Raw genomic sequence first — 11,928 nt, forward strand, 5'->3', positions numbered from 1 at the left:
CCGGTCCAACCTGGCGGAGCATTCGCGCACGCACACGGGCGAGCGGCCCTACCCCTGCACCGAGTGCGGTCGGCGCTTCCGCCTCAGCTCCCACTACGTCCGCCACCGTCGTGCGCACGTGCTGCACCGTTGCTATATCTGCACTGTGTGCGGCCAAGACTTCAAGCTGCCCCCCGGCGCTACGGCCGCCAGCGTCAGCGAGCGCTGCCCAGGGTGTGAGAGTAGGTGAGCCCCCTTGTCGCTGCGGCTGCTAGTGTCTGGCTGAGGAGGCGCATGCCAGGGCCCTGACCCCCAGGGGCTGGACTAACTGGACAAGGACTGCAGGACCCTGGTCTGGGAAAGGGTGGGGTGGCAGAACTGGCTGCCCGGGACCTGGGAGACATGGCAAATCCCCTACTGGGATTTTTGGGAACAGTGGCCTCTCCCACTTCATTACAAATCCTCCACCCGTGTTAGTGAATAAAGTATTATATCCTGGCGCACATGTGCCCGCGAATGAGTAGATGGGGAGAGGAGCAAAGTTGGGGTATTCCCCAGGCCTAGGTGACTTAAGTGAATCGTCACGGAACCAAGTGGGTGTCTATAAGCCCAAAAGGGTTCCTGGAGCTGGGTTTGTGTGTGTGGAGTCAGGATGAAGCTGAAGGGGCCGACAGTATCAGTGCCCTTGCCCCCGCCCTGCCTCCCCAGGCTTCTCCCCACCCACAGCGGACATGTCACCCACTGAGCTGCTGCCCAGATTGCACTATGAACCCCCAGCTCAGCTCGGAGCCCGCCTCTAGAGGCTCTGGCCAATCACAGGCGTTAGCGATTGCTTCCGGGGGCGGAGCCACAGGAAAGGCCAGTTACTTGTGTGGACCTTGCTATAGCCCGCCCCTTACCTGGACTGGACCAATAGGAGCAAGCTTCAGTCGTGCGCTGAGGCCTCTGCGCTGGAAACGTTGGCCAAGCATCTTAAAAAGGTGTGGATACCAAACTATTTGAGATATTCTATTGTAGTGGTTTTCAACCTTCCTAATGTCGTGACCCTTTAATACAGTTCCTCATGTTGTGGTGACCCCCAACCATAAAATTATTTTCGTGGCTACTTCATAACTGTAATTTTGCTACTGTTATGAATCGTAATGTAAATATCTGATATGCAGGATGTATTTTCATTGTTACAAATTGAACATAATTAAAGCATAGTGATTAATCACAAAAACAATATGTAATTATATATGTGTTTTCCGATGGTCTTAGGCGACCCCTGTGAAAGGGTCGTTCGACCCCCAAAGGGGTCGCGACCCACAGGTTGAGAACTGCTGTTCTATTGAGTGATTAATAGATGTTTCAGACCACATGCTAAAATTAAAGCCAGAAAAATGTTCAGTGTGGATAGATTTCAGCAAATCACTGATCATTCTATCTAGAAGACCTCATCAATAATACCTCCATTATTGCTCTCTCCCTCTAGGGAGCATGCCCGTGCCATTCCCCCACAGGAGCGTGTCTCCTAACCTCTAAGGGACCCCATGAGACTTGCAACCAGGAGAGCAATGGGCAGTGTCAGCTCCTCCCTGGCTAACCCACTGAACCTGTCTCCAAGCCCCCTTTTCTCTGACCTCCCAGGGAGCCAAAGCAGCCCAGCCTGGGCTCTTGTTGCTTCTATGCCCTTCCTTGTTTCACTGCCCTAAGTATGTTTTTGCTGCACCGCAATAAATTCTTGCTTGCTTTTGTACAATAATCCTATATAATCTTTATATATAAAACCCTAATATGTGCTCTAACCGGTTTGGCTCAGCGGGTAGAGCGTCAGCCTGCAGACTCAAGGGTCTCAGGTTCGATTCCGGTCAAGGGCACGTACCTTGGTTGCGGGCACATCCCCAGTAGGCGGCGTGCAAGAGGCAGCTGATCGATGTTTCTCTCTCATCGATGTTTCTAACTCTCTATCCCTCTTCCCTCCTCTCTGTGAAAAATCAATAAAATATATATTTTTTAAAAAACCGTAATATGCAAATAGACTGAACAGCGGAACAACCAAACAACTGGTCGTTATGACCTGCACTGACCACTAGGGACCACGCATGAAACATGGCAGGTGTTGGCAGCAGGCGGCAGAGTGCGGAACATGGCAGGTGGTGGAGCAGGTGAGGGGAGGTGCCAGACCAAGGCAGGGCGCCAGTCACTGTCATCGGGGCGAGCCTCTAGTGGTTACTGAAAATTCTTTGCTCCCGTGTGCCGTGGTCCCACCTGGTGCTTGCACCTGCTGCCAGCGCCAGCCCTGATCACTTGGCACCATCAGCAGGTGCGAATGGCGGCTGCCAGCCCCGATCGCCCCTGAGGCTTCTCCACCTCCCTCTGCTCCTGAGGGGCCATTGGGGCAGCAGCTGCCACTCGCACCTGCTGCTGGCGCTGGCCCCAATCAATCCTCGCCATCAGTGGTGCTAGTGGGACAGCGCCGTCAGCACTTGGGAGCAGCAGTGGAAGTGGAGCTGCTGGCAGACAGGGGACTGGAGGCCGCGGTGGAAGGGGCCAGGCAGGGGCATGGAGGATGGGCCGAAATCTGCCCCCATGCCCACCACAGCCTACAGTTCCTTTCAAGGTGCATGAATTCATGCACTGCGCCCCTAGTAATAATAAGTAATACCTCTCTTATAGAGGTAATGCAAAACCTGAGCCAATTACACAAACATGATGCTTGCTATAAGATGTCAATAGGAATATCAAGAAACCTTAGGTGCCTAACTCAGGAATGGGTCAGTAAAACTATTGCTAAGGCCCTACTGTGAGACTCAAGCTAAGGAACGGTCAATCCCATCTGATAAGATGTCCCTCTGATAACCAGGCAAACCAAATTTACAAACTTTGGCAATACTTAAGCAGTTGTATGCCTTACCTTTAAAATCAACTTGATTCTTACTATGGCTCAAGGAAGTTCCATACTCAGTACTGTAATCCAAGTAACAATCCTAGGTCGGTACCATTAGCATGATGACCATTTTGTTGATAAGGAAACAGTTACCTAAGCCTTTACCTATTAGGTCTTGTGTTATTGCTTTCTTACTCAGATTTTTGCATTAACACCAGTCGATCCCACCTCTCTTTCATATTTTTAGCTAACTAAGGCAATTTCCAACATTCACAACCCCATCTTGAAGCAAATAAAAACTGTAAGAGGGGGAAACATCTGTAGGTGCCAGATTCCACCAGTGGAAGAGGCAGAGCACAGAGGGCTGGGAGAGTGCAAGCGAGTCACTTCCCTTACGGGCATCCAATGGCGGGGAAGGGACATGACGGGGCAGGGAGAAGGGAAGGGCGCTTGGTTAAGAACCCCAGAAATGGATGGTTTAAGAAAAAAGGGGGAATTTATTATAAAGATACAAGGATATCTCCAGAGACCTGGCTGGTGTGACTCCTCCTGTGCTCTGAAAGATTGCCCGTTTGATTTCTGGTCAGGGCACATGCGCATGTTGCAGACTCCATTGGGGAGCTTGCAGGAGGCAGCCCATTGATTTTTTTAAAGAATTGTTTAAAGTATTACATAAGTCTCCTTTGTCCCCGATTGACCCCTCCCTGGCCACTCACACCCCCCAGGACAAACCCCCACTGACCCAGGGTCCGTGTCCATTGGTTATGCTAATATGAATGCATACAAGTCCGTTAGTTGATCTCTTACCCTCCTCCCACCCTCCCCTGCCTTCCCTCTGAGGTTTGATGGTCTGTTCCGTGTTTCTTTGTCTGTGGATCTATTTTTGTTCATCAGTTTATGTTGTTCAGCCCACTGATGTTTGCTCTCACATCAATGTTCTCTCTCTCTCTTTCTCTTCCTCTCTCTAATAATAATAAAAAATAAATCTCCAGAATACAGCTGGGCTTTAGGAATGAACTGGAACCAGGGCAGCTGTTTTAAGCATTCTACATATTTAATCCTTAGAGCAACTCATTTAATCCTCACAACAACCTATGAGGTAGGTAATATCATCGTCCTCCTCCTCATTTTACAGATAAGGAACAGAGATATTGAGTCATTTAACTCAGCAGTCTGTAAAGTGGTAGCCAGGTTTCAACTCCAGGCAGTTTGGCTCAGAGCCTGTTTGGCCTACCCTACTAGTATATTTGGTCAAATGGTAAGTACAGTACTACGAAAACAAATTTTAAATGTATTTAAACATTATGGAAAGTGGGGGCAACTTTAGATTGCATGGCCCAGGGAAGATATGGTAAGGACTATTGTTTATCTACTCAACTGCCCTTTTCACACCTTCGTCTTTGCAGAACAGTGATTTTATTCTGGGGTCCATGTCCGCTACTTGATTATGTGGGTCTGTTGTAGGTGGCAGGAACCGCACCAGGTGTCTGACCAATGAGGTCAGATCAAATCTGGGTTCAGCAATCTCAGTACTTGGGTTCGGGCTAGGAAGAAATTCAGAGCCAAGACTCAAACTGTAAGAGAATATTTATTTGGTAAATCATAGTGTAGAAAAGATAATTCCTAAAAGAAATGGGAACAAGTTATAGAGGTAAAGGAAGAGCCCTTGGAGGTTGCGAGCTAGGAAGCTAATGGTAATGTGCCTGAGGTGGGGAGGGGTGGGGTAGGGTGGAAAGGGTGGGGAAAGGCAAGGGCATGACCCTGGGAGGGAGAGCACACTGGATCTTCCGTCCTAAGGGTTTTAAGTGTGGAGATTTTAGGGGAGGTCCCAGGGGAAGATTTCAATAGAATATTCTTCATGTTTTCAGGTGTGTCCTTTCAGGGTTGTGGTCTCCACTGATTGATTGATCAGCGCCAGGGCAAGGGGTCATATTCAAAGCAGCTGGTCCTGAGGTTGGTTTTGTTGCTTATCTGGGCCTGAAGAAATACAACTGAGGCCCTAGCCGGTTTGGCTTAGTGGATAGAGTGACGGCCTGCAGGCTGAAGGGTCCTGGGAGGCAGCCAATCAATGATTCTTTCTCATCATTGATATTTCTATCTCTCTCCTCTCTCCCCTCTCCCTTCCTCTCTGAAATCAATAAAAATATATTTAAATAAAAAAGGGGAAATACAACTGAGGCGAAGATGTTATCTCTAGGGAGGAAAGGTCAGAGGGTCCAAACCTCATGAGCAGCGATATGCTAGGGGAGGAAAGGTCACCCTGGGGGCAAAGTCTTGCCCTATAATTGATTGGTCCCAGCTAGGCACCTGGGGCTTCTCACTGGTGACCTTTTGTACTTGGCCGATCCTCCTTGCTCTGCTCATGTCTAACTGCTTGAACAGCTCCATTGCCTTACTATTGATTAGTTTATGGGTGAACATGTGGCCGAGTTCTTGACAAGAAGGAGAGAGATAGAGGAAGTCTATTAGAGACTCCTAGGGAAGGTTCTTAATTCTTTTTTAGTTCTTTTTTTAAAAAGACATAGTAAGTTTCTACCTTTGATGTTGGTATGTGAGGATTGGATTATGAGGAGAGCTAGCCCACCAGCTGAGACTGGTAGATAACAAGATGGAAGGGACCTGAATCCATTTATTTTTATAAAAAATATATATGTTTTGGGGTTGTTTTTTGTTGTTGTTAATCCCCACCATAGGGTATTTTTACCATTGATCCCTAAAGAGAGTGGAAGTGAGGGAGAGAGGGTGGGCTGAGAGAGAGAAAGAGAAACATCAATGTGAGAGACACATATCAATTGGTTGCCTCCCCCACGCGCCCAGACCTGGGTGGGGATCGAACCTGCAACCCAGCCAGGTATGTGCTCTTGACAAGGAATCAAACCCAAGACCCTTGGGTGCACAGGCCGACCCTCCAACCAATGAGTAACACCAGCCAGGGTTTTTAAAATATCTTTTAAAATGGATTTTAGAGAGAGAGGAAAGGAGGAGAGAGAGATAGAAATATCAATGAAATAAATGTGTCCACTGCCTTCTGCACAGCCCCTGACCAGGAATCAAACCAGTGACTTCTTGGTGCATGGGAAGATGTTCAATCCCCTGGGCCACACTGGCCAAGCGGGACCTGGATCCTTGATATTGCTGGGCAAATTACTTTCACAAATTCCAGAAAAGCTCTAATTTAGGATTCTGGATATATAAGCTAAAAAATCCCTTATTGGTCAAGCCATTTTCAGTTGGTTTTTCTGTAACTTGTCTTTGAGATGGTGACATTGAAGATGAGGTGAAGGATTTAACACATGTGGCTTCAGGAGTTTGATTTCTGACAAAGCAAGTTGAAGATGCATGTAAAGTTGGCAGGTGGATTTATTAGCCTAAGCTTTAGAGGAGAGCTCAAGAGAGATTCAGATTTGGTAACTCATACCAAGTGATGTAGACGAGAATACATAAAGTCATGGAATTGGAGAAGCATAACTAATAGAAGAATCTGGGTGGTCAAGATCATAATTCCATCATTTAGCAGTTCAGCAGAGAAGAGGCAGGTGAGGTAGAAGGGAAATTGGCAGAGTATGCTGTTATGGAGGCAAGAGCAGAGAATGTTCCAGATTGAGTGGACATCTGATTTGGATGCTGCTGAGCTACTGGGTGAATCGAGAGCACAGCATTTGCCCCTGGATTAGGCAACATGGAAGTTGGGTATCAGAGATGGGAGAAAACTTCTTGGGTTTCTAACTTGAGTAAATTGATGGATAGTTTTGCCATTTGTTGAAAAGAGGACACAGAAACCTGGAAGTTGAGTGGGAGGGAAGATAATAAATTCAGTTTGGGAAACATGGAGTCTAAGATGGCTCTAGGACATCCACATGATGTCCTGCAGGCACATGGACAATCCAGATGATGTCCTGCAGGCACATGGACACACAGGCCTGAAGTTCAGAGCATTGAGTTGCCTCACGGATCTGTGAACTGAAAGTTTCAGGAACCAACTACCTTCCTTAGCACCTTCCTTGGTGTTTGCTAAGCTTCTCCAAATAAGAACCCAAACACTCTTCTACAGGAAACTAAAACACACTTGGAGAGCAACTTTTTCAGGAGTCTCTGCATCTCAGATTTTTGAATAGCCAGGGACTAGGAGTTCTAGAGCAGTGGTTCTCAACCTTCTGGCCCTTTAAATACAGTTCCTCATGTTGTGACCCAACCATAAAATTATTTTCGTTGCTACTTCATAACTGTAATGTTGCTACTGTTATGAATCGTAATTTAAATATCTGATATGCAGGATGGTCTTAGGCGACCCCTGCCAAAGGGGTCATGACCCACAGGTTGAGAACCGCTGTTCACGGGTCAGATGGTCCTTGGAGATTGACAAGGAGGAAGAGGCTTTCTCTCTGGGACTGCCTCAGCCCTCTGCCCAGGAGATCCCTGGCTGAGCTGTCAGGCTCTTGTAAACGCTGGAGGGACATCCAAGTTCTTTGCTCCACAGCATCATCTGAAGACCAACCAAACCCAGCTCCAGCACAGCACGGAGTTGGGGGATAAGGGAGGCCCTCATGGGGGAGAGGGAACAGACCTGCACATGATTGGCCCTATCATCTGGACTCCTCATCCCATGCTCTTTCCAACCTCACCCCTACATCCAGTCAGTTTTCACCATTCCCCTCAGACATATTTAGGCAAACCCACCTCCCTGCTTTTGTCAGGGTTACAGTGTGCTTGGTCTTGTATTTTGGTCCACATTTGTGATTATCCCTTTAGAAACCTATGCCCACACCCCTCTGGTGTTGGGTCACCTAGTCTTTTCAAAACTAATGTGTTTCTGGCCCAGCCGGTATGGCTAAGTGGTTGAGCATCAACCTATGAACCAGGAGGTCACAGTTTGATTCCTGGCCTCCTCAGGCCATATGTCTGGGTTGCAGGCTTGATCCCGGTGTGGGACATGCAGGAGGCAGCCAATCAATGATTCTCTCTCTCTCATCATTGATGTTTCTATCCCTCACTCCCTATTCCTTCCTCTCTGAAATCAATAAAAATATATATTTAAAACAAACAAACAAATAAAAAACCTAAGGTGTTTCCCCAGCAAAGCTGACAAATGATTAATGACAGGATGGACGGGCTGGGACAGGCACACACGAGCATGCACACACATGCCCTTCTGCTACTCATGAGTTTGGCCACCTTCCTTAGTAGAGCCAAGCTGTGCAACTGCTCCCAGTAAGGCTCTTTGGGAAACCCTGGAGTGGAAGAGGCGGAAGCAGCTGGAGAACAAAGTAGTAGAGGCCCATAAGATGGGTGAATGCTATGGGGGTGGGAGAACCTGAGCCAGTCTGAGATCCCAGAGACAAGAGTGTGTGATGGGAAACTAGGACTCGGGTTATTGGGACCCCATTAACCTATCCCCTTGGGAAGATTATTTCTCTTCTTTGAGCCTCAGTTTTCTATTTATGTAATGATGGCCTTCAAGGCCCCTTCATGTGTATGCTGGGAGGACCAGGACAATATGTGTTTTGTTGATTTTTTTTTTTTTTGGTCTTTAAATATATTTTTATTGATTTCAGAGGAAAGGAGAGAGATAGAAACATCAATGATGAAAGAGAATTCTTGATTGTCTGCCTCCTGCATGCCCCCTACTGGGGATGGAGCCCACAGCCCCGGCATATGCCCTTGACAGGAATCAAACCTGGGACCCTTCAGTCTGCAGGTCGACACTCTATCCACTGAGTGAAACTGGCTAAGGCTCTGATACCAGTCTTATCCCCAAACCTTGGTACATGATCTTCCCTCTCCCCAGAAGACTTTAGGAGAGCATGGTGAATACAAGCATGCGCTCAGGAGTCACACTGCCTAGAAGACTGATTGTGTACCCTTGGGCAAATTTCTTTCTTTTTAAAATACATTTTTATTGATTTTAGAGAGGGAGAGAAAGATAGAAACATCAATGATGAGAATCATTGGTTGGCTGCCTCCTGCACACCCCACACTGGGGAACAAGCCCATAACCTGGGCATATACCCCACCAGTGACTTCCTGGTTCATAGCTCAACACTCAACCACTGAGCCATGCTGGACGGGTTGGGCAAATTTCTTAATCTCCCAGCACCTCAGCTTCCTTATTGACAAAATGGGGTTGGAATTTTAAATTAGTTAACACATATAAAACACTTAGAACAGTGCCTGGCAAAGAGTATGCATTATATAAATACTTGGGACTATTAATATTAAAATTAATGTCTTTTTTCACTATGGTGGGAATTAAGAGGTATGTGACACAACTTCTAAGTTTTAAAAAACGTTCTTGTATTACTCTTTGATAATTTTCTTTCTTCCATATGCTTTATTACCTCTTCCTGGAATTTCTCTTAGAAACGTTCAACCTGTTTTAATCTGTTTAAATACTAGAGGCCCAGTGCACAGCATTCATGCATTCGGGGGGGCGGAGGGGTCCCCCATCCAGGTCTGTACCCTCGGGGGATGTCCCACGGAGAGGCTCCGACCACAGCCTTCTAGCCAAGTGGCACTCCCCTGTGGTTGAGCATCTGTCCCCTGGTGATCAGCGTGCATCATAGAGACCAGTTTTTCCAAGGTTTGGTCGATTTGCATATTACCTTTTATTATATAGGATGCTTTTATTGATTCCAGACAGGGAGAGATAGAAACATCAATGATGAAAATCATTGATTGGCTGCCACCCGCAGGCCCCCTATTGGGAACTGAGCCCACAACCCGGGCATGTACCCTTGACCTGAATCAAACCCAGAACCCTTTAGTCTACAGGCCGACACTCTACCACTGAGCCAAACCAGACAGGGCCAGAATCAGTTTTTGATCCCATGTCCCTTAGTATTCCCCAACTCGGAAGGCATTCACACTTTGGCTTCTTCTATCCTGCTAAGGCAGTTACCCCTCTTCCACCTACTTTTCATTTTCCAAGGACTGTTGGCACTTTTGCTATTTCCTCTCCCACTGTCTAGTCCTGGAGGTTTATGTCTGTTTTGTCCTTTGCTGTCAACTCGGGGAGGGTGCAAACATAAAACTGGGGGTTAAATCCCCTGGTCCAGAATCAGGGAAACATGAGAAAACTCTCTACTTGGTCCAGACTCTAAATGTATGAATTGATTCATTTGAAAACACTGTAAAAGATTCAGAACTTCAAGGATCCAAACATTAGCCAGATGAATTTTCAACAAATGCTTTTTATTAATTCACTAGAAATCACTTCACTGATTAAATCATCAGGAATTTTCAGCACAAACTTTAACATCTTAATGACCTCTGAGCCTGGGCTCTGGGGCTTCTCTGCCTCTCCCAGTCCTTAAAGGGGTTTAGAGGAAGAGGCATCATTAACAGAGACCAGGTCAGATGGCTGCAGGTCTTCCTTTCCCAGGCATTGGACAAGCTGCTCAATTCTTGTCCAGAGCAGGAAAGGGACAGCATTTCAGAAAAGTCTAGTAAAGAACCTGTCATTGCATTATAAGATCTTAACAATTTATATTTATCAACCATTTTGGTCCAAATTTAGTTGCACATGTATATGTATTTTCCTCCCAATTCTCTCAGATGGAAATTTTCTCACTTTGCTCTTGGAAAGAGGATACAGGTTTTTGTGCTCCTCTTCCAAGCCAAATAAAACCACCCTCCCCCGAAGTCCAAAATGAGACTTCTGGCCTTGGATGTGCAGCTTCTGATGGGCTGACTCAAATCACCTGGAAAGGGCAACTGTGGGACTACTAGGCGGGCAGCCTTCTTTGGAAATCTGTTGCTAAAGTCAACTCTTCAGAACCATCCATGATTGTGTGCACAGGCGGTGAGGTCCAGACAACTTCTGCTCTTCCATCTCAAGAGCTAGGTTCAGAGGAGGCGTTGGGATGGTCTGGAGCGAGAGCGGTAGCAGTGGTCCCACGAGGCAGGACCTCAATAACTCGAGGCTTGTCAATGATGCGGGCCGTCCGGTTCCCCTTTTCCACAATGCCAACGATCCAGGCTTGGTGACCCTCTCCGTACTTGGAAGATTTTATCTCTGAGCAAAAGCGAGCAGCCTGTTCCCTTGGCAAACAGATCAGCAACCCCCCAGAAGTTTCTGCCGAGGTTCCTTGAAGGAGCCCAAAGCGCCCACCACTGGCCTTGATGGCGGCCATCTTGGCAATGATGGGCAGGTTGTGGATGACAAAGGACACCTCGTTTCTTTGTTGTTTGGCAAGATTCTTCGCGTGCCCCAGAATGCCAAAGCCTGTGATGTCTGTGGCTGCATGGGCATTAAATGTGTGCATCAACCCAGCGGCAGTTCTGTTCAGGGTGGCCATATTGAACATGGCTTCCCGATAGGCCAGCTCCACCTCTTCTCTGGAGACCACCATCTTGATCTTATTCCACCTTTCAGGGTTATCCAGCCACTGGTGGGCATTGACAGCCACCTGGGTTCCTAAGGGCTTGGTTAACACCAGCACGTCCCCGACCACGGCACTGTCGGGCATGATGAACTCATTGGGCTGACACACCACCGTGGCCACCCCACCCACGATGACCCAAGGGTTTACCACAGTCTGTCCGCCCGTCACCGCCGTCCCGCCGTCCTCGGCAGCGTCCCGGAAGCCCCTGACCAGGAGCGGGGTGACCTTCTCCCGCTCCTCCTCGGTCATGCTCTGGCTGACGCTGAGGAGCATGAGCATGTTGTCGCACTCGGTGATGCCCATGGCGTAGAGGTCGCTCAGCACGTTGGCGCAGGCGATGCGCCCCATCATGTAGGGGTCGTCCACCAACGGGTAGAAGAAGTCCGTGGTCTGCACCAGCGACAGGCCTCCGTGCCTCAGCGGGATGACGCAGGAGTCCATCCCGATGCCCAGGGCCGGCAAGCTGGGGCTGGGCTCCGCCAGGACCTGCAGGCCGGCTTCCTGGGCCACCTCTTCATGGCCTCCGGCCAGGCCCCGGTCGTCGGGCCGCGTCAGTCCCGCCAGGAGTTTGAGCAGCGTCTCCTGGGGGACCTTGCAGCCTCAGCCCTTGAGGCCGGAGAAGCCCGTCAGCCGCCAGCTCGGGCTCAGCCCCAGCGCCTGCGGCTCGAAGGGCTGGTAGCTCGAGAAGCCCTGACCCAG

General features: G+C 48.4%; 2 protein-coding genes across 2 annotated transcripts in view; one reads left to right on the forward strand and one right to left on the reverse strand.

The window, feature by feature from the left end:
* The window catches only part of ZNF771 (zinc finger protein 771), an 8,562-nt gene extending 8,080 nt beyond the window's left edge, over nucleotides 1-482 (forward strand). The window contains exon 5 of the mRNA XM_014529781.1: nucleotides 5-482. Coding sequence (XP_014385267.1) covers nucleotides 5-229 — 225 coding nt within the window. The 3' untranslated portion in view covers nucleotides 230-482. The remainder of the gene's footprint in view (nucleotides 1-4) is intronic.
* A 9,831-nt stretch (nucleotides 483-10,313) lies between these two features.
* On the reverse strand, nucleotides 10,314-11,922 carry LOC102244107 (selenide, water dikinase 2-like; the record flags this gene model as incomplete). The annotated part of the gene is made up of 1 exon (XM_014529836.1): nucleotides 10,314-11,922. A coding segment is annotated over one exon (1,245 nt), but the record flags the coding sequence as incomplete, so codon positions are not given.
* Nucleotides 11,923-11,928: the final 6 nt, after the last annotated feature.

Source organism: Myotis brandtii, unplaced genomic scaffold (genome assembly GCF_000412655.1).
Source record: "Myotis brandtii unplaced genomic scaffold, ASM41265v1 scaffold698, whole genome shotgun sequence".
Taxonomy (NCBI): Eukaryota; Metazoa; Chordata; class Mammalia; order Chiroptera; family Vespertilionidae; genus Myotis; species Myotis brandtii.